Genomic DNA, 27,976 nt, shown 5'->3' on the forward strand with positions numbered 1-27,976 from the left:
TGGTTAGAACATTTCTTGCATTCAAACCCATTGTTTTCTGTACTCAAATAATATCCGTTAATACATCCAATTATACATCCCTGACGAGTACACGATTTGTTAATACACAGGTCACAACTCCGGGCGCAATGAAGTCCATAAAAGCCTGGATGACACCCAAAGCAATACCCTGTTGTATCATTGCATCCGCTGACAGTACAAGTTTTGCTACATTCAGAGCCATATGCCATGTTAGGCCGTATACCCCAGAATTCATGCTTACATTTTGTACAGTGTGAAGCGTTTGTACATTGTTTACAATTATCAGGACAATGAGAACAATAGTTGTACACTGATAATCAATGTCCTTAGTTGCATTCGTCACACGTCGTTTTCGAATTGCCTTCAGAGTATACTGCGCAGTTTTGTGGACATGACCCTAAAACTAAATTTGTGAACAACTTCCACTGTTTAATCATCATAGATTATAACATGCACGAAAAGCGAAATGATTTACAAAATGTTCTATTGTAATCACAAAACTGCAAAAACGTCAAAAAGTAAGTATACTGATGTTTGTTTAATAAAAAGAATACTATTTTTTTCGAAATATATCCATGATTTATTTGTTTATGTTCTATCTTTCTGAATAGAAAGATGGTGTTTTGTCGAATTAAATCTTGCTATGGTAGTCGCTATAAATTATGACTATATGTTATGTCGTGAAAGCATACGACAAATTATCAAGTCAAGAATCTGATCATCATACTCAAATTATCATACCATGTCCGTTGTAAAACAACGAGTGATACGGAAAAAAAATGAATGTTAGTAATACATTTTATAGCAATTCTCAGGTGTTGTCATAACGTGGCAAACATAGATCAGATTAGCAAAAGCATGAACGTTGTACTGTAAGAAACACTCTCCCTATTCTAACTAAAACTGACAGTAAAATGTGAGAACTCGTTTATACAATGATTTCGAGGATTTTTTTCGTCAAGACTTTACGTGTGTATCCATTCAAACATTGTGTCACTGGTTTGAAAACGAAATTGTTTGTGTCACTGGAAAACGTAATCATTTGTTTATTTGTTTTCATTTTGGACTCGAACACGAGGATGAATAACATGTTAATAGTTTGTGTACGAATTCCTATGCTCAGTTGCGGCATATTAGTCACTTCAGACAATATATAACTGCAAACGCAACCAAATCTCTAATCAACTCTCTTGTTACATCACGTTTGCAACTCTCTTCTAAACGGGATTCCAAAACAGTCAATGAACAAACTACAATATGTCCCAAATACGGCAGCTGGAATCGTAACCAAAACATCCAGATACGACCATACAACACCTGTGCTGCGTGAACTCCACTGGCTTCCTGTGCAGTGTAGGTAGAATACAAATTCTAACACACACATATAAGGCACTCGAAGATCAATCACCAGCTTATGTAGTGAACATGTTAGAAATATATACGCCATCCAGAAATCTGGGCTCGCACAACAATGCATTAAAACTAGTGGTGCTCAAATATCGGACAGTACAATTTGGTGGCAGGAGCTTTCGAACAGCAGCTGCGAGGTTATGGAATGTCCTCCCATCTGGCATAAGAGAGTGCAAAACCTTGCAAAGTTTCGAAATACGCATTATTTCATACAATTCTTTGGAAATTAATCTCACTAATTACCTGGTAGTATAATGTAGGTATTTTGCCGGCCAATTAATTACTCTAATTAAACAATCTTTTCTCTTCTGTGGGATGTATCATGGATGTTGTCCGGACCGTTTAGGTGAGGATTGACCCAGTCATCCGGGACGGTCTGCATGCTGTTATGCATTTTGCAGACATCGTACTGGTTAATACTGTATGTTCAAAATGCAAGATATCTTCAGTTGTATTCTGCTCTAACACATGTCTTTGATAGGTCGTTAATGTTTTTCGCTATTGTATTTTTTTTCATGTTTTGATCTGCTTGCCTTTAATAAAAAACGCTATGTATCTTTTTACAGTGAGGTAATCTTAAATTCTTTCTATGATATTTCAGTTACCATTTTCATTGAACATTATACAAATGCTTTTATGTATAGCACTTTTGAACGTATTGCTAGATGAAAAGAGTGCTATGTAAATGCGGTATATGATAATAATAATAATAATGATATAAAAGGTCAAATAATAGACTCACTCATTTGTATTGTACCAGTGCTTAATGCGATACCCATTTGATTATTTCCCGATATTTTCGCATTACTTTGAGAAAAAGATCTCAGGCTACATTTAACCTTACCAAATCTAATTTTGACATACAAAAAAAGAATAAAAAAATTATTCGACCAGTTGAAGTACCAAAACCAGAATAAAGTAAAATCAGTTTTACTAAATGATTACAACAAATCGGCCATACTACGGCTTTTTCTTGACTGACCATGTTAAAGCTATCCCCAGAATTACGTAAATATCTATTGCGTTACTGAAGAGTTCAAACGAGGGTATATCCTAATGTTTATCAACATACTGATATAACTTTAAAATTATAAAGATAGTATTCATTCATAGCAATTAACGCATCTAGCTTTTGTTGCAGCTAGTTTACTTTACGACGTGCTTTTATTATCGTTACGTCATACGGACTTCTATTAGATATAAAATTGATATAAAATGTGGTACAATTAACATTTCTTTTTCCCTACTGTATCAGTCTGTTACATACAAAGCATACTGATTAACAATAAGACTTACATTCTTTCATCATTGTAATTAATGACTTTTCGGAACTGATGTATTAGCTTCCAAACAGGGAGCCAGGTAAATGTCGAGCGAGTTTATCATTCTTTCTGTAAATCCAACCGAAACCCGTGTAAGTATCTGTTGCGTACTATTAACGGCGCTATGCATTGAAAAGAAATTCACATTGCATGGTCATCCAGCTGACTTTGTAAGTACTTTGGATGCACACAGAATGAGACAGCATGTAAATGAAGCCACTCACGTCGGTGGACATATCCTGGATGTTATCATTACAAGAGATAACGATGACATCGTGTCAAACATTGAATTCATTGATCCAGGTCTGTCTGACAACAGTGGTAAGGCCGCTCGCGATCATTTTTCTGTGACTTTTAAAGCAAAGGCTGCCAGACCTTCACCGGTGAGAAAAACTGTTTCCTTTCAAAAACTTAGGGCAATTGATGTTGACTCATTCAAAGGAGATCTTGTGAACTCAGAGTCCTTAAAAGCAATCATGCAAAAGACAGATGTTGATGAGTAAGTGAACATATACACACAAGAACTTACATCAATTATTGACAAGCATGCACCATTGCGCACAAAAACCATTATTCGGAGACCAACCTGTTCCTGGTATACACAAGAACTTCATGATGCTAAACATTTAAGGCGCAAGTTGGAACAGAAATGGGGCAAATCGAGACTGACAATAGACCACCAGCTTTACAGAGAACAGTGTGCAACAGTAAATAGGTTACTAAAAAAGGCAAAAATACATTTCTACTCATATAAGGTAGAATCTTGCCAAAAAGATTCAAGGAGTCTGTTCAAAATCACAAAGCATCTGTTAGGTGCTACAAATGACACCATTTTACCAAAAGCTGCATACTTCAAACAACTCGCTCAAGACTTATTGACTTTTTCATAAGCGAAATGGACAAAATATGGACATAGCATCCTGTTTTGTATCTGACATTACTGATGACACTGAAACACAACCATCAATGGAGGACTGCCTAAACTGTTTTACTCCAGCAACACCAGAAGAAGTGAAGAATATTATTCAGGCAGCTCCATGTAAGTCGCGTGAATTAGACCCAATACCAACTTGGCTTTTAAAGGCATGCCTTGACGAGCTCCTTCCGGCTTTGACAAAAATTATCAACACATCACTGGAAACCGCGTTCCAAAGGAATTTAAAACGTCTCACGTTAGACCTCTTTTGAAAAAAAACAGGCCTTGATTCCAATGAACTAAAGAACTACAGGCCTGTTTCAAACCTACCTTTTGTCTCAAAAGTATTGGAAAAAGTAGTAGATAAACGCAACGCATTGAGTACCACCTAACTTCGAAGAACCTACATGAACAGCATCAGTCTGCATACAGAAAGGATCACTCGACAGAAACTGCACTTCTCAAAGTTCAAAATGACATTCTTCAATCCCTGGATCAAAACGAAATCACAATCTTGGTAATGCTTGACTTATCAGCTGCGTTTGATACCATGAAACGTTGTTTAAACGCTTGGAAATGGACTTCGGGATCATTGGCAAACCACTACAGTGGATGACTTCTTATCTAAATGACCGCTACCAAACAGTCTTAGTAAACGGCGAACTATCTACTCCAGTCCATATGAAATACAGTGTACTACAAGGATCTGTCCTAGGACCGAAAAAACTACATCATGTACACAAAACCCGTTGGTTCAATCTGCAGAAGCCATGGACTGAATCATCACTTTTATGCCGATGACTCACAACTATACTTATCGTTTAAGTCAAAAAAAATATTTCCCACCAACACGAAGCCCTATCTCGGATTGAAATCTGTCTCAACGACATAGTCTCTTGGATGCATCAGAACATGCTGAAGCTCAATTCTGACAAAACTGAGGTCATTTTGTTTCACACAAATCACACAAAAATACCCGAAAATATCTGCGTGTAAGTAGGACCCTCTCAGATTAAACCATCTGGAGAATCTCGGTGCTAGAATGGATTCAAATATGGTCATGACACAGCATGTTAACACTCTCTGTAGAGCTAGTTACGCACAACTTCGGCAAATTGGCCACATCAGGCAGTACATCACAGCTAATGCTACCAAGTCTCTTGTGAACTCTCTGGTTACATCGAAAGCAGACTACTGTAACTCGCTGCTGCATGGAATTTCCAAAGACTCACTGCAAAAACTTCAATGTGTACAAAACACAGCGGCCCGCATCATAACCAGGACTCCAAGATACGAACACATCACGCCCGTATTGAAGGAGTTGCATTGGCTTCCGGTTCAGCACCGCAATGAGTTCAAAATCTTGACACTTACATGCAAAGCCATGCACAATGAATCTCCTTTTCGATTACATTGTCGATATGCTGGACATGTACAAGCCTCGTAGAGACTTAAGGTCGCCAAATGGCCCGGTGTCTTTGGTTGTACCGAGGAGTGGAACAGTAAAATATGGCGACAGAAGTTTCAAGAATGCAGCTCCAAAGCTTTGGAGTGCCTTCCCAGCAAGCATCAGAGATTCAAGCTCACTGTCCGCATTTAAAAAATCTTTGAAACGCATCTCTTTCATGGGGGCCTCCGTGGCCGAGTGGTTAAGGTCGCTGACTTTAAATCACTTGCACCTCATCGATGTGGGTTCCAGCCTCACTCGGGGCGTTGAATTCTTTATGTGAGTATTCCATCCAGCTGGCTTACGGAAGGTCGGTGGTTCTACCCAGGTACCCGCTCGTGATGAAATAATGCACGGAGCATCTCTTTCACATATGTTATAAATAAAGAACAAAATCTGAAGTTGAAAATGGCGTTAAACCAAATCACATTCACATATGTTATAAATAAATAACAAAATCTGAGATACTGTTGAAAATGACGTTAAACCAAAAACCATGAAAGGTTTGTTTCGTGTTTAGAAAGGGATTGGTCGTGTAATGTAATTTAACGTTGAACATAATTTATGGATGACCTTGTTTTAATTACTATTCATTTTAATCTTTTACCAATATATTTTCATGTAATTATTATGTATGTGTATGTATGTGTTTTTTATGTTTTTGTAAAGCACTTTTGAACGTACATATTTTTATTGGAAAGAGTGCTATATAAGTTAAGTATAATAATAATAATAATAATCCAAAAATGTATTCTGTATACCCCGATATGTGACCCTATTCATCTACCCACCACAACTGATTCATATATCATGATATGAATAATATACACGCTAAATATAAGGTAATTACAATAATTACCTCCTCTGCGATTGACACGAATTTCACATACCGCTAAGTATATAATTCAAATAAGTGTTTTTTCCAAGTTAAGTACTTTTTCACGAAATGTTTACTTTAATAGTGAAACAGTTTTGCTACTTTGATATGGAGTGATCTACCGTAAACGATTTACAGTCAACTCGTCCGCCAGTCAGCTTGTCCTAGGTTTGGTCATTTCGTATCCCTGGCCGATTTAAAATTGGTATTTTCGTCCCCCACTTTACGGCCCCTCCTTTTTATTTTAAATACCAGATTAATATAATTATGCTATAAGATATGTGTTCTGTAAAATATGTTCTACATAAAAAATATGAACATTTTACTTTAAAAGCTATATATATATATATATATATACACCCGATTTTATGTAATCGTGCAGACTGCATGCACGTTTCGATGCTTAAAGTGTGCATTGACTAATGAGTCTGTGTATCTTTTTTTTTTTAAATACTTCTTGGGCGTCGTTGGTTCAAATCAGTTGGAAATTAAAATTTTCGACAGCCTTTACCCCAATATTTACATATGTGCTTAAAAATGAATACGTTAAAGCTTAAAGAATGTGCAACTTACGCCACTAACCTTGTTTGTGACATATAAACAGACAAACAAAAAATGAAACGTATCCAGGACGAAACAACATTATAGCAATCAAAGTCAAACGAAGTTTCGCAAATGAATAAACTGAATGTCTATCTTTCGTACAAAATATGAATTTTCTTTTGAATGATTCATAATATGTACTTTTTACCATAACCGTTTATTAGGTAAATCATCAACTAGGAAGTAAATATCACGGTAGATTTCCACGCGTACCGAAATTGAATACTTACTTGTAGGAAGGGTTTTATGTACTGGGTCAAAGGCGGCGCTTTATTGAAACAAGAACAATGTAATTTCGAAGCGAGGTTTTGATGTACTTGATTTAAAAGGTGCATTTCTGGTACGAAAAATTCTCTTTATGAATTATGTGCGTTTGCAAGTGTGCTTCCACATCTATTTAACTCCCCCCCCCCCCCCACCCCCCACAAAAAAACAAAACAAAAAACATATAACTACTTCTACACTTCAAGGGATAATTACACATATCCCCTCAAGTAGAAAACTATTTCACAGGTTTACTTAAGGGGACATGGGTCCATGGGTGCCCCAACCAACACATTTGTACACACCAGAAAAAAATATGTCAGGCATCTTTTTGTGGGCTCTGGCTCGTTGGTGTGGGTACTTGTTCCAAAATGTAAAAAGCCATTTAAAAGGGTAAAATTAAAAATAACATAAAAAGAAGTAACAAAATTATATTTGTTACAGGGGAGACTATTCAGACATGATATGTTATCAAATTAGCCAAAGTAAGATTTCATCAGGGTTGGTATTTCATGCTCTAACATAGTTATAACAGCGGTAAACAAAATACAACATGACTCTTACAATTATCATTCATATTATATATAACGTAATGAAAGCAAAACGGTGACAAAAGTACTTTAGGTTAACCGTACAGACAGCTTCAAAGCATATATTTTAGTCATTTTTATTTTACTATAAATAGGCGTATAGTTTGTATCTATCGCCAGGCTATAAATATTAGAACATGCGAAACGTTTTCATCATGTTCATGCTAGGCCGATATTAAAAATGAAACAAAAAACTAAAACTAACCGATATCTAGGCAATTACATGTGAATTTTCGCTCATTTATAATATGTGTAGGTAGCTGCACATGGAAAGACAGGAGCATGAAAAGTCTTTCCCCTTGTATTAGGTTAGTAGGCGAGTGTTAGAAAAACATTGAAAAGCCTTTTAAATCTATTCCTCACAAGCCTATCAATCTTATATGTTCAGCTACTGTATAAATCATTCTTTTATTATGCAGTTCAGACGATGAAATACGCTTTTCTCGACCAATTTAAATCTGAGTATATACTTATTTAGCTACCTTGCTCGTTATATTATGATCATTGACAAAATAGAAAATCGTGCTGGAATATGTTACAATACAGTCTGTGTTCAGAACTGAAATTTAGGTCATCCCTTCAAAGTATTCGCATAAGACTTCCACGCATCTTCACAGTCGGGAAATCCAAGAGGTAAGCGCTGAGTCTTCTCCCCTTGGTTTGGTCTTAAGTAACAGATAAATACAACTACAAAGTGCTCAGCGCCAGTGGAAGGAAGAAAAAGGCACAAGGACTTACTTATATTTGGTGAATAAGCGGGATGAATGATTCGTACCAATTTTTCAATTCTAAGAAATGTTTGAACGATGGATATTTTATGAGCCGCAGCGATGTCGTGGATGAACTTGAGACAGCAAGAACCAGTCCTTAGATGCATTTTGTTCGCATTTTCGCTTAACAGCTTTCAGTGCTTTGTTTCTTTAAAACGTTCTACTGGCTGAATTTTCAGACGGCGTTGGATTTTTTCAACAGTACCTTTTAGTATTAAAGATGATGGAATACAACACCTTTTCGATATGTTTAGTACTTTAGGCAATTACCGGTTTCCCATCAAGGTTTCACAGTCACTGTATGTTGTTGTAATAGCGGCCCCAATATCTCAGCATAATCTCGGACTGACTGCAGCGAGTGATCACAATTCTTGGCGAATGACGAACAGACGGACGGATAACCATAAACACACTTGTATTACTCAATGGGACGAAATGTTGGACACTGTAGCTAAACAACTAAGAAATTTATTGTGACTAATATATTTTATTTTGAATATATTCAATAATACTAATATACTGGATAGAAATCAAGGAATTATATTTCAGAGATATTTAAAGAATCTTATCTTATTTAATATTATTGTAATGGAAGATATAATATATATGTGTGGCTGTATGAAGGTCAAGGATGATCTTTGATTGCAATGGACTAAGTTCAGATTTACATGTCAAGGCTATGGCTTTCTTATTCTGACATTACAGGCGCAGTTTCTAACCGACCGATACACTATTGTGTCTCGGCATATATGCGGCCAGATGTACAGATGTTACAATTGATTGGTTAATTAAGGTATAAACAAGTTCGCAGCCAAATAAAATACTCTAACCAATAAAAATAGAGAATAGTAAAATTCTAACCAATGATAAAAGACGTATTATCTTAACATTTGGTAGAGCTTCCAAAATCCAAAATGGCGACGTCCATACTGAAAATGCTCGAAAATTAATTACAAATGAAAGTGGTAAGAATTATGACCTATTACACTGTTAAAATGATGCAACGGTTCATAAAAGTATAAGCAGGTCCGATTTCCTGTTAGGAGTTGTAACATTGACAACTTTTTCAGCGTTTGTTTAGCACATATGACACTTTTGTCCTTTTGCTCCAAGGTTAACATTAACCAAATCCTGAGTTCTCCCGTTGATATGCCAGTATACGCTATCTTAGATACCTTCATCAATCATAATCATATGACAGCAATGTTTTTCGACCTTCCAGGTTCGGCCCTGTCTTAATAGACTGCTTTGTCAATTTTAATCAACAGAACAACCTGTTAACAGGTTAACTGCTTCCGTATGCAGTTCACTAAATATCTGCTTTGCATGCATTTAAAAAGAACAACGTACTATAATGTACGCTGTACTCACTTTTCATAGCCGAATGTATTTTGTTTAATTTATATGACCAGTTCAGCGTAATTAAATCAAAACAAAATCTATACCAATGACATTGATATGGTACGTATGTCGAAACGACCTTTTAATTATACAGTTTTTAGAAATGGACAATTTGATTACGTACTGTGTATTCGTTGGGAAAAACTTGTGAATAAGCCCAATGACAGCTACATTTTTCTTATCAAATTATCAAGTACATGTACCTTGAGATGTTTAAGATATAAGGACTTCAAGCCACTTTTTAAACTCATTTTATTTCTGTTTACTGCTTTTAAAACCGAAGATTGTTAAACATCTAGAATAAACTAATGAAGAAATACTGAGTGTAATAAATGGATGCATTTACTACAGCAAGCTAGATCCACTTCTTCCTCAAATGTGACACTTACTTGGAAGGATACAGCAGACAATGTGCTTTATATACACCATATATATATGGTATGGTGCTGAAATAACACTAACACTAACAGCATAATATACAACATATATAATATATAAAACAAAACTGGAATAAAGCAAGGTAAAAAAAGACAAAATGGACACTGTTTTACTTTGTAAAGGTAACTTAGATAAAACGTGTTAATGGCTAGATGAAAATTTAATATTGTTTTATTTGATCAAGCCGGGATATGTGATAATTATTTATTATTATAGAGTTGCTTATTATAGAACACATTCAATATAAAGCTCTGACTCTTTCGTCTTTTTAAAATCCAAACCTAACATTTTGAGTTTAATACTAAGGTGCACCATTTACCAGTATAATACACCAAGTGGTGTTGTTGCCTCAGAATGTTCCAATGCGAGTCCCACTGTGTTCCTTCATTTGTTTGGTTGTTTTTTCTTTGATGTGTCTATGTGGTGTCTATGTGGCTTTGTTGTATATTTTATCTAAGTATATACACACTGCTATAAGTATTTTACTTAAGGGTGGGGGGTGGGGGGCGGGGGGTGCGTGTGTTATTTGAATATGTATCTTCCTGATGGATCTCTGTCTTTGTAGTTTTAGTTGTCACATACTTTAGCACTAACACAACTGTGTTTGTAAAGCCTAAGCAAGTTCATGAATTTGCATAACCAGTACTATGATGATCTGTCTGTCGTTCCAGTCCTGAAATAATTAATGACGTACAATTATATGACTTACCAATTACCTGAAATGAACTACAAATGTAATCGTGACACAATGTCTTTTAAACCACCAATTGCACTTCGATTCCTTTTATGTTATTAAAGAACAAGTTCTGTTGTATTAAGAGAATATTTGGATTACGTGACCAACTTCTGTCTGTCACTTAGATGGTCACTAAACGCAAGAGCGTTATCAATATCAGTAAAATGCCATTTGAAAATAAAATACATAATATGTTAGTTATAAATGCCACTTAGAACCACGAAACTACCACGTACAATAAACGTAGAGAAAATGTCACAATAAATTTCTTAGTTGTAATTAACGGTATGTTCATATATTGTACATACTATTTCATGATTTTATTGAATAAGTGTAAGAATAAATTAATTAAACTACCTCGTATAATTTATATTAGATTGTTACAGATAATCAAAACAATGAGTTTTAAAGATGAACAGCAGACATTATACAGTAAATGGTTAATATTTTTCTGTCGACATGGATCTCAATTCTTAGAAACTTAGCTGTACATTTTCTTTGTTTGTTTGTTTTTGGTTTTACGCCGTTTTTCAACAGTATTTCAGTCATGTAACGGCGGGCAGTTAACCTAACCAGTGTTCCTGGATTCTGTACCAGTACAAACTTGTTCTCCGCAAGTAACTGCCAACTTCCTCACATGAATCAGCGGTGGAGGACTTATGATTCCAGACACAATGTCGTTTATCAAATAGTCACGGAGAACATACGCCCCGCCCGAGGATCGAACTCACTACCCCGCGATCCGTAGTTCAACGTTCTTACCTACTGAGCTAAGCGGGCGGGCTTGTACATTTTCTTATACTTATATAAATATTTTACCGCTGTACAGATGCCGATCATCGCGTTTGTCACCATCTAAACTGTCATACACACTTCGGGGTGTTTCATCTGATGTTTGATTAGATCCTACACTCTTAGTGTTACACTCTGTCACTGTAGAGGAGACAGCTTGCATCGTTACGGCAGTATTTACATATGGTCGTTCCTCCCTGACAATTTTGCTTCCATTTGGTTGTTTCCTTCTAAATTGTAATTAACAAAAATGTCATATACCTTTTCACCTCTTATTATTTTCTACTTATCGAAACTTCTAATATATAAGATAATTTCAACAAATCAACTGAAGATATGGTATCATTTCATTCATTCTGCGACGTCAGTCAAAATTTTAAAATGTCACAAAAATACACAAAAATGTTTTTAATCTACAAACCTGCCAAAATATTTTACAAAAATAAAAAAACAACTTCTTTATCGTTATCATTGCAATAATTCCTAATTTGATGTTATGTGTGACCATATGTCAGTGCAAAGTTAATGTCAACTCCTCTGTATGCTTTTAAATGATATTTGCTCGTTTTATATAAAAAATACATTAATGTTAATTTTTATTAAAAATTGGTACAAGTTGAAAAATGGTTTAAAATGATGTCTTAACACCATCTGATTATATTTAAAGTTTGATATTTATTATCAACATATCTATTTCATGTGTAAGAAATTTGATAATTGTTTTATTACAATTATAAAAGATGTTGCTAAAGTATCAAATGGGCATTAGAAACTTCGATTAGTATATTTCAAAACAGTTGCGCTTGTTACAAAAACTTCCTGACCTCTATTAAAGAGAGGGTCAAATATCTAACCGAAAATTCTGAAAAGTTCCAAGAATGCATTCAACTCTGTCCGTAACATAGACATTGTATGTAAAAGTAGATGTTACATGATTGACATATACATAAAATTACATAAACAATGTAAAGCATATGTCACAGGTCGAACATTTAGTATAGTTTAATTGTAATGTCCGATGTGGCGTTCCATATTTTTAACACTTAACCTTCGCGCATGCGTCATAATCGGATTTGTTTGGTTTTATTCGTTAGTATTTATCTTCCGGTATTGAATCGGTGATACTCGTCAATGTACGCCAGTGGCGGAAATTGCTGAAGTGCACTGAAGCAGTATAGTTGGTGAACACTTGTCAGTCTATTGTATTATACATGTCTAATCGCTTTCCCCGTTTCATGTTTTTGTATGGGAGTAAGGATGAGAGAAAGAAATATATTGGTTCTTAAATAACAGTCTTTTCTGCGCACGCATCTCCTTTCCAATCCCGCAATTTCTCTAGTCCACTTTTACGAGTAAGACGTGTTTAATTTAGAAGAGAAAAACTACAATAGCAATTACTTTATTTCAGTTTCCATTGACATAATTTATACAGACGCTGTGGTAAGATTTTATCCGATGTATTTATGTATTATTTATGTATTTTGTATTTGATCCGCGTTGAATATCTATGTGCAATATTGTATTGTTTAAGCTATCTTTTATGTTTGTCTAATAAATGTTTATATGTATGTTTTAGACCAATTGGAGTACAAAACGAATAAACAAAGAAACACTATTGGATGACACTTTGAACGGTCATTGGTAAAATTAAAAGTAGTAGGAGTAAGCAGTTAAAGTATGCAAAATCCCTTCGCCATGTAATGAATTACTGAATGGTGTAAACAAAAGTAAGCATCTAAAAGCAAATCCCTTTAATTCTCAATTATAACAAATAACACTTTATGTAAAACAAAATGCTCACGTAAATATTCATAAAAACAATACCTAACGAACCATTTACGCATATGCTTAAGCAAGCAAAAATGGACTACTAAACCAGCTCAGTCCTGGGTCACAGTGGGCATTAACAACTACCTATCAAAGAATCTTCCACCTGTTCTGTCAGACATTATCAACGAGGATAGTTTAGCTTTAAACTTTGAAAGGACAGAACATCATTACTCCCACGGCGGCAAATTATTAGATTACCCATGTCTTCAATTTTACGTAAATAGCGTCAATAACTACTAAATGCAGCGATAAAGCCCGACAGTGGATCTGGAAAAACAATCATTTTTATTATAATACAATTACTTATCTGCGACAAGTGTTGGAAAGGTCAATACAGTACAATGTTCAACAATGCAACAAGTAAACAAACTACAAACGTTATTGGAATTGCATGCAAGAAAAGTATCATTAATTTTGTTCTGTCAAAACGTTTCTAAAATGAAGCAAATAGTATGTCATGCAAAAAAGTATGTAGTAAAGCGATATACTGCGTGAAAACATAATATGTTCTGACTGAATACATGGAAATTAAACAGTTATATTGAAAAGGAAATTGAAAACAAAATTACGTAATGAATGCAAATTGAATGTGGAAAAAAAACTTGTAACCAAATGTAGTGGTTCTGTCCATAATTTACACCTATTAATGAAACAGTACAAAGTCCGCCAGTAAAATATGTTAACAACTTACCTTTGTCTTATATGTCGGACGGCCACAAACGCCACAAGACTCAGTAGACAAACGCCAACACCAGTGAGCATTCCAAGGAGATATACTTTTGCAAAACTGTCATGCTCGTCACTTTCATCATATCTTCCATCGATTTTCTCTGCAATGGTAAATGCAATTAATCAGAAAACTTGGAATATAAGATTGTCATTAATATAATTTTGCACAGCAGACTATGTCACGAAAACGTCATGACCATTGTATCATATTCGTTTCCTATAGCTTCATTGCAAAAAAATAAAACAGAGAAAAATAATCCAAACATTTTAGATTTAACAGTACAAACGTTGAAACTTGCAACAGAGCCTATTGTATAGAATTCATTTATATCCAATATATGTATTTAACCTTATTCGACATTTATATTTATATTAAAATTACCTGTAGGTTGATAAAATGTCTAAACTTGTAATAACTTACCTTTTACCTCCGTTTACAATTATACTTATGCATATGCGTAAACAATGAATGAGAATGTTATGATACTGTATCAATTTACACATTTTTAGACACGCAATCGAATGTACGGGTGGGCAATGTGAAAACCTCCATCTTTGATTTGGGATGATAAAAGTTTCAAAATGAGCTCCAACTTTTTCATTTTGAATTTGAGACTGCGTAACTATTCATTTCTATCACTAGAAAGCGAAAGTATTTACAGCTATTACTCGAAAGCGAAAATATTCGAAAATATTTACAAATAGAACTAGAAATCGAAATTATTTCTTTTTTTTCTGTTTCTGGGTTTAACGCCGTTTTTCAACATCATGCTGCACCAGTACAAACCTGTTCTCCGCAAGTAACTGTCAACTTCCCCACATGAATCAGAGGTGGAGGGCAAACGATTTCAGAGACAATGTATTTTATCAAATTGTCACGGAAAACATACGCCGCGCCCGGGGAACGAACCAACGATCCCGCTACCGGTAGATCCGCGCTCTCCCTAAGCTAAGCGGGCGGTCTCAAAATATTTCCTACTTCAAGCGCTGCTAATCATATCATTTTTGTCAATATGAACAATGAGAATAGAACTGGAAATAGTATATAAAAGACAAATAAAAATCACTTACTCTTCAAAAAATATCTATATTCATTAGCACTGAGTCATTTGTAACAATACATTAATAGCTCTAATCTTCAAAACTCGGGTCAACATATTCAAAGAATGCTGGCAAAGTCCTTTTCATTTTCTTATGCTACTGTATCCCTTAAATTGATATGACATATACCTCTAAAAGTAGATCCGTTTAGATCTATTTAAGATCGGTCTGACAGGACTTTCAAAATGATAAGTAATCTTATTTTAAATAGATAGATGCCCTGTTTTGGGGACAAAAACAATACTGCGAAGAGAATACACCTTTAGAGGGAAATAATTATGCCTAGGCAAAATAACAGAATTTCTGGTTGTGACTTTTTACCATGTTTAAGACTATGCCAACGGTACTAAAACGCTCGTGTCTGAGCTCTCTATTAATAAATATTCGACATTTGTAGTGACCTTACCTGTTGATGATGACACAATCGTACTGACTGTCAGCTCATCTTCACATGTTTTGCCTCTGTATCTATCTTTACATCCATGCACACATGTCCCGTTCGATTTATAGCAAACTGCAGATGAGGCATCGTTATCGACACATTGTTCACTACATCTATCTTGACAAGAGTTCCCGTAATGCGTGCGATTACATGTATCACAGAACCCATCTGATAGGTTGCATGAACCTGAGGTGCAACCTTCGTAACATTTTTTGTCACATTTAACATCCCAGTATCCTTTATCACATCCATTCAAACACGTTCCGTTATTTATATTGCATTTCGATAAGCCTGGCAAAGCCGAACAATGTAAACTACAAGGGAGAGTGCATGTTGCTGTATAGTAATCTCCTTTGCATATTTCGCAGTTCTTTCCACCATTCTGGTTGCATTTTCTGCATTGGTCAGCGCACGTTTCTGTACACTTCTGACCTGTCCAGCCATCTTGACAGCCACCTGAACAACTTTGGTTGATATCACAACCATTGGAACAATACTGTGAACAAAGATTTGTTCCAGGAATACAAGATCCGTTCATGAGTGTGTATCCGCTTAAACATTCTGTACATTTTACAACACTGTCAACCTCGATGCAGCTCTTGCATTTTGATATATTGCAGTCTTGACTGCAAGTAGGTCCATATTTTCCCGGGGGACAGACACATTCAGTGAAGCTTTTACATTCTTCACAAAGAGGATTGCATGGTGAACAAAAATTATCATCAGAGATTTCATAGCTAAATAAATAGTAGCCCCTTTCACACTGTGTACAATTTGTCAACCTTACGCATGAAGAGCAGTGGTAATGACATTTTCTGCATTCAAAGCCGTAGTCTGTACTCTCATAAAATCCGTCAATACATCCGATTTTACATCTCTGAAGAGTACATAATTTATTAATACACAGGTCACAACTTCGATCGCAGTGAGGCCCATAATAGCCTGGGTGACACCCAAAGCAATACCCTGTTGTATCATTACATCCGCTGGCTGTGCAAAATTTATGACAATGGGATTCACATGCAACGCCTGGCCTAATGTCCCAGAATTCTGACTTGCACTTTGTGCATTGGAAAGCGTTTGTACATTGTTCACAATTATTAGGACATGAAGAACAGTAGCTGTCCTCTGTTAACCAATAGCCATAGCTGCATACGTCACATTTTTGTGAATCGCCATTTTTAGAGCATACTTCGCAGTTTTGTGGACATGACCCTAAAGCTGTATTTGAAAAGTGAACAACTTCCGCTGTTTAAATATATTTATTTACATTACATACAAAGTTCGAAAAATGTTTTTAAGTTACTGCTATAATGCGTTGTTTTTTTTCATGCCAGAATCCAGCTAAAGAACTATGATGTAATAGTTTGCATTTGTATTAGGTATCAAACGTTGTGTAAATATCACGAAAAGAAATGAACTCTCTTTGCGTAATAATGGAATGTATCTTGGCGTAAATACCTTATAAAAGGTGGATTAACAGTTTTTTTCCGTATTGTGCCAGTCGTTAGCACATAAGCAAGCCATTAGAAAAAAAGATTGTCCCGATTTTTCACTTTAAATAGAATATTTTGATATTGTATCAAACACCTATATTCTACCTTGTACGGCTCCTACACTTAAAAGTCCACTAATGATCGATTATAGATTTGACAAAAAAAGATATAACTAGACAGTATCAGTCTTGCACTTATAAAATACCATTCATTGATTGGTATTAATAACTTTTACAGTCTGAAGATAATATGGTATTACGCAAATAAAGGAGCATGGAAAATGTTTCATGAAAACATAATATGTAAAATGGAAGGATCTTTAATATTCGAAAGTAATCTTAACAAAAATGATATCGAAATGATATGCAAAGACAATACTTTTTTTAAAAATATATTATTAGCATGAAAATCCGTAAAAGATAATGAAAATGAAACAGAAGTAAGTCATCAAATCATATGGAATAACTCGGATATAAAAATTAAATCAAAAACATTTTTCTATAAAGAGTGGTATGAGAAAGGCATTAAATATATACAACACTTCTTTGACTTTAGGACAAATAGTTTCTATTCCTTCCAAAACTTAAAGTATATTTATCATTTGACAATATAGATTATTTAAACTATCATCAGCTAGTTAAATGTATCTCACAAAATATAAGACAGAAACATAGTATATGATAGAAATGATTTATTACTTACACATCTATCTACAACGAAATCACCAAATAAGTACTTGTTTGATATACAATAAAAAAGCAGATAAACAAAAATTAAAAAATGAAATAGAATAGAAAAAAATGGAAACTTCACATGTCGCTCAACACGACAAAAACGAAAATGTTGCAGGCTCGGTTTGATTGAGCCTGTTCATGGACGGTAGTGGAAATGCATGCTACCGCCCTCTAGCCCCGGGTTGAGCAGAACTCAACATTTACACATGTTAAAAGTACAAAAAGCAATTTAGAGACATCCGCAGATGTATTCAAACGGCGGTGAACATGGTACACGTGTTAAGGCGTGTAATTCCACGAAGAGCGGCTTTGGTCCCCAGATAAAATAATGGGTTTGTCCCAAACGAGAAAACAATGGGCAGAACTAAACAAACTGGAATTTAAAAAGGGGATCTGAGGTTGTGAAACCTGCGTATCACTGGAACTGTCAAAAGACAAAATTAAAAAGAAGGCACCATATCCAAGGGGTGATTATACAATACCCAAGGCTATGATAGCGGGAGTATTGGAACCACCCAGGCCGAAATGGTCATGTTGAGAAACTAAACAGTACCAATAACACGACATAAAAGTCGTGCTGAACGATCTGAGAAGATCGAAATATAACAGCCCTGACTGAATGTACGGGGAGACTTTTTATGGCCGCCACACGGCACAAACAACGCTGCTGTGATAATAAAATAGAAAAAAGTGGAAACTTCACAGGTCGCTCAACACGACAAAAAAGAAAATGTTGCAGGCTCGGTTTGATTGAGCCTGTTCATGGACGGTAGTAGAAATGCATGCTACTGCCCACGCCCTCTAGCCCCGGGTTGAGCAGAACTCAACATTTACACATGTTAAAAGTACAAAAAGCAATTTAGAGACATCCGCAGATGTATTCAAACGGCGGTGAACATGGAACCTTCAATGACACACGTGTTGAGGCGTGTAATTCCACGAAGAGCGGCGTTTGGTCCCCAGATAAAATAATGAAGCCAAATTGAAAGGTGTTTTGGATAAAAAAGAAATACAAAGGAAAAATGCCAACCGTCAAGTATTCAAATCAACCATAGACTCAAAACTGAGAAGTTTTCAGTACAAGTATATTCACCTTCTTTTTCAACTACAATTATAAGTATAAAGTTAAAGTCTATGCGATTTTTGTAACATGTATGTAGAAAGTCAAGAGCATTTATTTTAGCATTCGGAAAAATAATAAAACAAAATACTAAGCGATTTATCATTATTATTCAATATTAATTGTATAGTAAACATTACATCATACGATAATATTGTAAGGGGTAACAAGTAACGCTAAACTTTAATATAAATTTGGAGATTTATGACCACTTCAGGTTCGGATAGGGAGTGCCGAAGCAACTGTCAAAACGCAATCTGCCGAGAGAAGAACCAGCGAGCCTAGTAGAACAGGGAGTACCAATCAAAGCAACTGTCCATAAAAAACGAGCGAACCTGCAATAGTATGACAGGGAATGCCGAAGCAACGGTCCGAACCTGCAGTAGGATAAATAAGCAAATGGCAAAACCTGTTGCGAACAATGCAAGCTATTACTGTAATACACGGGCAAACACGCAACTTGACTTGAAAACAGTCAAGTCAAAAACTCGGCAAGTGCAACAATAAACTACGCAAACTAGGCAAATATGGCACGCGCAAAAGTAAACTAAGCAAGCTAACCACGATTAAAATTACGCTGTGTATAATTACTATAAATACACTAGTCGTAAATGCTCCTAAATCGACGGAAATGAGGCCAGGGCCTCAACATCGATATAGGAGAAAATACGACAGGCAGGTACAATAAGAAAGGCGGAAAATTGCACACATATCGTCTGCTATTACACGCAAATTTGTTTGAAAATACATAAATAACGGAAGACGGAATAGATGAAAAGTTAAATTTAGAGAATATGTCCCACGCGTGACAAAATCTGTAACAAGTGCTGCTTTTGATAATATATTTGACATCTTAAAGAATTATCATTCGTTCATTTTTTTTCTTTTAAGAATATATACATTTTGTCCTGTTTTGAACGGCAATTTCGTTAGAATTCAGTTCTAAGTTTAAAATACGAAAGCTTTGGTCGGGTCTACGGTTACGTCTGTGTCTAGGGAACCATAAACTCAGACATTTTTGACTGAAAATAAAGTTATTGCTACGGCACAAGTTTCTTTTCTTTCTTCTTTTTTTCCGCGTTTAGTCTCGATTTAGCCAAAAGTTCTCAAAAATCTAGCATATCTTTTGAAAGTGATGCAGCTTACTGAATCTATATAAGGATTGTCTTATGAAAGTAAAATGTATCTTTGTTGTGTTTTATTAATTCTTATTTGATTACGCTGTATAGATTTTGCCGTTTCCGGCCAAACTAATCAATTGTAGGCCCAGCGAAATTTGAATTGCCTGGATTGATCCAAATCGTAATTGTTGTATTATATGTAAAAGGGGTCCTTAACTCAAAGACCGGATGTTATTTTTAGAACATGTCTGGGTATTGTTGGAGGTATACTTTCTGTTTTTGTAATGTTTTAACTGTTATTTTCCGATTAAATTTGTCAAAAGTTCCAAAAGGTTAAATAAAATAAATAATACAAAATGTTTGATGTTGTTTATGTAGAGTTGTTAATTAGCAAAATCAGCTATAGAGAGACCCGCGGTTCCCTTCTTGACTTACGCACAAAACATCCAAGGGAACAACTGCCACGGCCATGAACTGTCTATACCCTACTTTTTATTATAATAACATTAAAAACATTAAATCATTTAAAACTTTTAACATTTAAAAACGCAGTAACTTATTGTTTAGTTTAAAATCACATATTCTATTTACGTCCGATACACACCTATAAATACACGCCTCGTTGAATATGCCAGTTCTAAGTATGTTTGACCATGCCTTTTTACTCTATGTTTTTAAATTTTAGTTATTAAATATTTTTCTATCTCTTGTTTTATATTTTCTGGTCGAAAGTCTAAGTTTTGTGCTCGCAGCGGTTTATTTGTATATACGGTAAAAACAAAATAGCTACTACTCTCGCACGGTATTTGTAACAATAACATGTTAAATGTTATTATTGAGAAAAGGGGAATCGGGTATTGAAACCATTATCCGTGACAAAATAGTTGTACTACTTTCGAATCGTATTGAATATAAAGACCATGAAGTAAACCCTGAATTACCAATAAAGACATAATCGACTTCTCTGATAATGTTTTCGTTAGCGTTCTCTATTTATATTTACGATCGCGCTGATGAATTTTTACAGGTATTTTTGTATAAAGTCGTCCGTTTTTATATAATTTTGCTTGACATTATGTCAGTATCTTATTAAAAATGCAATAGAACTCGAGCTATATTTATTATCTAGCGGTGCTGAAAGTTTGAAGAAATAATATAAAATAATAAATGCTCTGTGCGCGTTTTTGTGTACGGGACGTCTAAAATTCGCGATATTTCGTTAAACTAAAAGATTACCTGTTTCTCTACGGTTATAATAGGCTGTTACTCGCTCCGTCAAGGTCCTCGCTGGGCGCTTCTGTCCCCACGGTGAGTCCGACTGACAGCGTGAATCAACTAGTAAGTGACGATAGCAGCATCATCATTGACAGGATTGAAGTTGGCATGATTTATGATATTCGCCCGTCTAGCATTTCGACCGACAGCGCCTTGTTGTCTTGGCCTCCGTACACCGCAACCACGTGGCATAATAAACTTAGATTTTGGCAGCGAGTAAAAATTTAGTTTTCAGCAGAGCAGTTTTATCTCCGGTGTTGAATCGAGAAAGAGAAATTGGCACGGATTTATTCTGCTTATATACCGTTATTTGAACTGATACCCGGCTTAATGATAAAATGCAGACCAGAAACCATGCATAACGGACGATAAATCCCAAAGGTCATCGATTGCAAAGTGATTGTGACGTAACTGACTAGCAACGGTGTTTACAGCTTTTCCTTGCAAAATAAAGTAAATTATTTGCAGGAGAAAATAATTTCTATTATTTTGGGAATTCCAATATGCTCAACATATGTGGAACAGATTAACTGAGTTCCTAAGGGTCTTAAACATTTCAGTATAGTAATAGACTTTCTGATCTTTTTAATGAAATCGTATATTTTCATGTGAAAAATAGAAAATGTCTGTCTGTCTTTGACAATTTTAATGTATATCTGAAACTACGAATTAAAATAGAACAGAAAATACCACAATGCATAACAGATTAGAACAACAAAAACTTAAATTGTCAGCTTTTGACAGTATTGGAGAAATAATATGAGCTGTATTGATTCAAATTAGGCGGAGCTAAAACTGCATTTTCCATCATTAACGGAATATACATTTTCGAGAATATCCATATCTTTTCATTCTTTTTACCTCTCCTCTTTTTTCTCCTATTTTACTCTCTTTTTTCAATTTTTAGCTCGACTATTCAGAGAATAGGTAGAGCTTTTGGACTCACCTGTGCGTCGGCGTCCGCGTCGGTGTCGTCGTCCCGATTTGGATAATTTTTTGTATGTGAGCTGGTATCTAAGTAATCATTTGTGGGAATGGATTGAAACTTCACACACTTATTAACTGTGATAAATAACATATATTGCACAGGTTCCATAACTTTAATTTGCCTTTTTTACAAAATTAGGTCCCTTTTTCAACTTGGTTTTGTATGTAAGCTGGTATCTCAGTACCCATTAATGGGAATGGATTGAAACTTCATACACTTGTTCACTGTCACAATTTGACATGCAGTACACAGGTTCCATAACTCTACTTTGCACTTTTACAAAATTATGCCCCTTTTTCGACTTAGCAGTTTTTGGTTAAGTTTTTATATGTAAGCTGGTATCTCATTACCCGCTAATGGGAATGGATTGAAACTTCACACATTTGCTCACTGTCATGATCTGACATGCAGTGGTCAGGTTCTATAAGTCTATATTGCATTTTACAAAATTATGCCCCTTTTTTTGACAATCAGTTTTTGGTTAAGGTTTTGTATGTAAGCTGGTACCACTACTTGTCCACTTTCATGAACTGATATGCATTGTACAGGTTCCATAATCTTGTTTTCCATATTAACAAAATTATGCCCTTTTTTCGACTTTTATATTCATTCAACTGGCAAGGCTGTTGAATAGTTGAGCGTTGCTTTCCTCCGAGAGCTCTTGTTTTTAATACAGTTATTTCAAATAGTATAGTCATTTATTATAAATAATGTATTTATTGTAAATGTTCTGTGGCTATTGGGAAATAAAAATATATTACAAATACACAGTTGTCGGGAAAGGTTTATACTTTAAAATATTGGGAAATATGTGTTACATATTGTGCATGACGTTAACCGTCTTTCACATCCACACGAATTGCTATTTACCTTTGTGTTACATATATAGTTTTAAACTACATAGGGTCTAATTTAATTCTGAAAGTCAACAGTTGGGTCCGAAGTCGATTGTCGGGCCACGAAGTGGAAAAGTAGGTCTTTTGGCACCCAACTGTTTTTTTTACCAATTCCCCAATAGTCTGGGGTGGGGGGAGGGGTTAAGACTGTGTAAATTTCTGATAGAAGGGAATAAGTTCCACTTCAAAAATGATCGACAATTCAGTATAAAATTTTCCGGTACGTGTGAAATACAAAATGTCATATATGCAATGAAATGTTCCGAATGAACAAGAGACTATATTGGAGAAATCGAGTAACTCTTCATGTATCTGTTTCATATGAAAATACATAATATAAATTTAGAAACAATAATACTTCGCCTTGATGTAAGTGAGAAAATTTATAACTTCATAAATTAGAGTGGGGATTGCATGTGATCAAACTTTATTTCTTTTTTAAAGTTATACCAACTCGTTTAAAGTCTCGGAATAGCTACAATATTTGTTCAGTTTATTTGTTGCTTTTTTAGATATTCTCGATTTCCAAATGACAATAAAAACTGAATGCCGATGTAAAACAGTAAATGATGCCGAGTTAGACATACATCAAACCGTAGCAAATTCTTTAAGGCAAGTAATCGTTATACATCCTGGAGCATCCGTGTATATTCAGTGGTATTTTGAAAGTGTAACGGTGGCTAAATTCTGTTCCGAGGAGTCGTAGGTCCAAATATAGTCTGAAATGAAATTTGCTAACTGTGCCTTTATCACTTTATTTTTTCGTGAAGAAGAAGGAGCAAAATACATTTAAAATAGAAAATAAGGAAACTCCACAGAAAACACTAACCTTGATTGTGAAATAAAACGAAATAGACAAAATATAAAAGATATCCAAGGCACATCATATTTAGCGATATAAATTAAAGAAAGTTTAACAAATGAACACGCTAAATACAAATCATCCTGCACATTTACATTTTCTTTTGAATGGGACACAATATATGTGTCTCTACCTTAACCGTTTAATAAGTAAATCTTAAACCAACTAGGAAGTAAATATCGTGGTTAATTTACAATATTTTCTCTCGTGCAGAAATTAAATACAGCAACATGCGAACCACTATACTTAACTTTTTTGATAAATGTGCATTGGATACAATTGCATTCAAATAAATGTGGCGCTTTATCTCAATAAAAAATTTGTAACTTGGATTAGATATCCTTTTTTCGATATTTGCGGATTTTATGCTTCGTATATATCTTATGTCTTAATTAGTTGCAATTACAGTCCGAAATAGCAGTTTCAGTTTTAATGTTCACTGAAATGAATGAAACAAAAATATGCAAAACGCTAAAAAGTAAGGGTAGACAGACCTTGTTATACATGTTATATATTTACAAGGTGGGTCAATAATATGCTGTCAATCGTTATAGGTGAATAACTTATACTTTTATTGACGTGTATTCAAATAAATTCAAAACATAACGTAAAGGCAACATCTTGGGGGATTTGCAGTTGTGTTAGGTCAAAAAAACTTTGCTGTTTGTCAAATAAATGGACGTACATTTTCTATTTTTTATGACAACTTATAACATATTGTCTCATAGTTATTTTAAAGGGACTTGCATACAGATGTACATAAAATAGGGTTATTATAACAGTAGCTTGATCTGGGATGCAGTAGTTGGCTCGAGTGGATTTTGCTAGCTCGGATCTCACGAGGCGCGCAAGCGCCGAGTGTAATCCGACCTTACAAAATCCACGAGAGCCGAATACAAAGTCCCAGATCTAGCTACTGTTATAATGACCCTTTTATTATATGCCTTTACCATTTTGATTCTTGTTTTGTTCTTGAACGAAATCTTCAATGTTTATCGATATTAAATGGAACTTTGTGAAGCTTTCGTGTGCGCTATTTATAGAAATGTGTCGGCTCATGCATATTAATGAAAATAGTCCGGCAGCATACAATACGGAGGGTACAATACGGAATTTAAAAGGTACAATACGGAATTTTTGTCTGTCTGTTCATATTTAATTGTGAAATACAAGCCGATTTTTTACAGAATTTATATAGGTATATAATAAAGCTTATTATTAATAATATGTTTAACAGGTAGCAATTGATGTTAAATATCGAAAATGAAAAACCAATATTGGCTTATCAGCCATGATAATTAAATCACTTGAAAATCAAGAATTTACCAGCAATATAGACTGTCAAAGGCAGTATCAAAATTGACCGATTTGTGACATTTTATGTGATACATACACGTATACTCGCTTTAGAACGGCAATTGCACCTGGAAACAAATGTCTCCTCACAGTATTGTTCTAGTGGTTGTGGTAGCGATGGTCAGAACAGACTTGTACAAAGGAAATGTATTTTAATTACGGAGCAACATGTGCAATATGAGACGGTGATCTCTACACCGCAACGTGTAAATGTTTAGAGATCGTTTTCGAAAATCTCCCAGCAAGGAACACGCAGACATTGCAAAATGTGACAAATTAAGATTCCATTCTCCAGTAAAAATGCCTGAACCGAACCATTTCAGCTATTTAACCCAAAAAGGACTCATCACAGCTTACTTGTCTAAAGTGTGTTTGTGGGAGTTGCTGGGTTAAAATTTGGAAAAAAAGAACGACATACAGACAAAAGGCACTGGGTGGGAGACATGATAATGGAACGTGCGTAAGTAGGTGTGATAATGGTTACTGTGACGACACATGTGCAAATCATTGTTTTGTATGAAACCTTGTTTTGAAGATTGCAGTAAAGAGGACGTGAAGTGCTTATATGGATGATTATAAGGAAACGGTGGCAATAACTGCAAAGACAAGTATTTTGTTAATACAAGTACAGGCATATCATCAACAACATGTAACGTAAATGTAAACATGGTAACTGTTGAATAAACAATTACATTTTATAAATGTAGATCAATATAATAGGTAAAAAGTAACGACATGCTTTAGAATTGTAAGTATAAAATTAAATTTAAGCTTTTAATTATAAATAAGTAAGCACAGTAGAACATTTGGTACATACTTAATGATACTTCTTCTATAATAGATATATATACAGTAAACCTCGCTTATAAGGAACAGCTTGGGACCTCTAAAATTGTTCCTTATAACCGAAGTTCCTTATATCCGTATAGCGAACTAGTTCCTTGTAACCGAGGTTTGTATAAAGAACACAATTTGTATAGCGAACACTATTTGACTGTTGTTTGAAAAGGGCTATGTGTTCACACTCCGGGCCGACAATGAATCTTTATGTGACAATGTTGCGAGTCTAGTACCGGTCCTTTCCTGGAGAGATGATAATGTAAACTGCCTGCATGTTTATGACTGAAATAGTGTTGAAACACGGCGTTAAACCTAAACTAAGCCAAAATGCACGTCGGTAAGAATGACCGTAATCTGTTTATTTTTTGTCGGTTTTTTCTATCTTCTTTTTTTAGAGAGCGCTACATAATGACTATGAGATATGTTGCAGTTACTCCCCTTACCTTGCTCGACTGCATGTTATGTGAATAGGCATCAATACTAATACAAAAATGTTCAAATTTTAATTACAAAAAGGTTAAATTAGACTACCCATTTAAATCTAGTGTTTATCACATATAGTGCATTACGGCTAGACAACAGCGCCATACATACGGATTAAAGTGTAAATTATACCTATAGTTCTGCAATTGTCCATTTTAGCACCTGCTATATTTTTTACAATTGGAAATTTGATAAACTGGACTGTTTGCCATTGTTAATGACGTGTAATTAGCACATTTATTTAGGACAGTATGACCGTGACTGTTACTGATTTTCGTTCACTGTTGTCAACATGAAATACCTAATACATGTAGATCTAGCCCTCGAACGTAATCTTGAGTAAATATAAGTCTTGTATTTGGTAAATGTTAATGATATTATATATTTTCTTTTTATCGTATCTGTGAATATCATAGAAATGAAATAAGTTGTGTTTATTCATGTGCATTAAAGCGCGTGAAAATGCCGACGTTACTCTGACCTCATCAGCGATTCTTCTGTTTATTTCTGGTTTTCAGTATTTTTTTTATTCTTTATGTCTGTTCGCTATAACCGAGGGTTTTTCCATTGAATTTCGTACTTTGGGACTAGAAAAAGTGTTCCTTATAACCGAGTGTTCCTTATAACCGAGTTCCTTATAACGAGGATTTTTACATTGAATAAAGAAGGAATTAGATCGGGGAATTGAAAACTGTTCCTTATAACCGAGTGTTCCTTATATCCGAGTTCCTTATAAGTGAGGTTTACTGTACTACTCAGCTTTTAAAATCGGTCACCTAAACTTTTTGGATACTTCACAAACTGAATATATAAACACACTCAATACATAGACCTTCATAATTATTTTATTTTAACAAAGTACATTATTTCCATTTAATTTAGTGAAAAGATCACCAAAAAATAAAATAAATAAAAACACTCATTTCTGACAAAGATAGCATTAGGTTCCATGGATGTTGGTCTTCGCGGGCTACAGCTGATCGATGACAATGCCGAATCTACTCGACTATTCTGCAGCGCTCATTTTTACGATTTCTCGACTGCGGAAGTGCATAGAAATCAAAGGGGAATACTTTGACGGGATTACCAAAATCTGAAGTCTATACACAATCCATG

General features: G+C 34.9%; 1 protein-coding gene across 1 annotated transcript; it reads right to left on the reverse strand.

Moving 5' to 3' along the window:
- Positions 1–10,682: 10,682 nt before the first annotated feature.
- Positions 10,683–16,227, reverse strand: LOC128552308 (multiple epidermal growth factor-like domains protein 10). Its single transcript, XM_053533341.1, has 4 exons — positions 15,654–16,227; positions 14,109–14,247; positions 11,615–11,817; positions 10,683–10,732 (listed from the first exon to the last, which is right to left on the reverse strand). Exons 1-4 carry the CDS (start codon positions 16,225–16,227, stop codon positions 10,683–10,685), a joined length of 966 nt encoding a protein of 321 aa, XP_053389316.1.
- Positions 16,228–27,976: the final 11,749 nt, after the last annotated feature.

Source organism: Mercenaria mercenaria, unplaced genomic scaffold (assembly GCF_021730395.1).
Source record: "Mercenaria mercenaria strain notata unplaced genomic scaffold, MADL_Memer_1 contig_2259, whole genome shotgun sequence".
Taxonomy (NCBI): domain Eukaryota; kingdom Metazoa; phylum Mollusca; class Bivalvia; order Venerida; family Veneridae; genus Mercenaria; species Mercenaria mercenaria.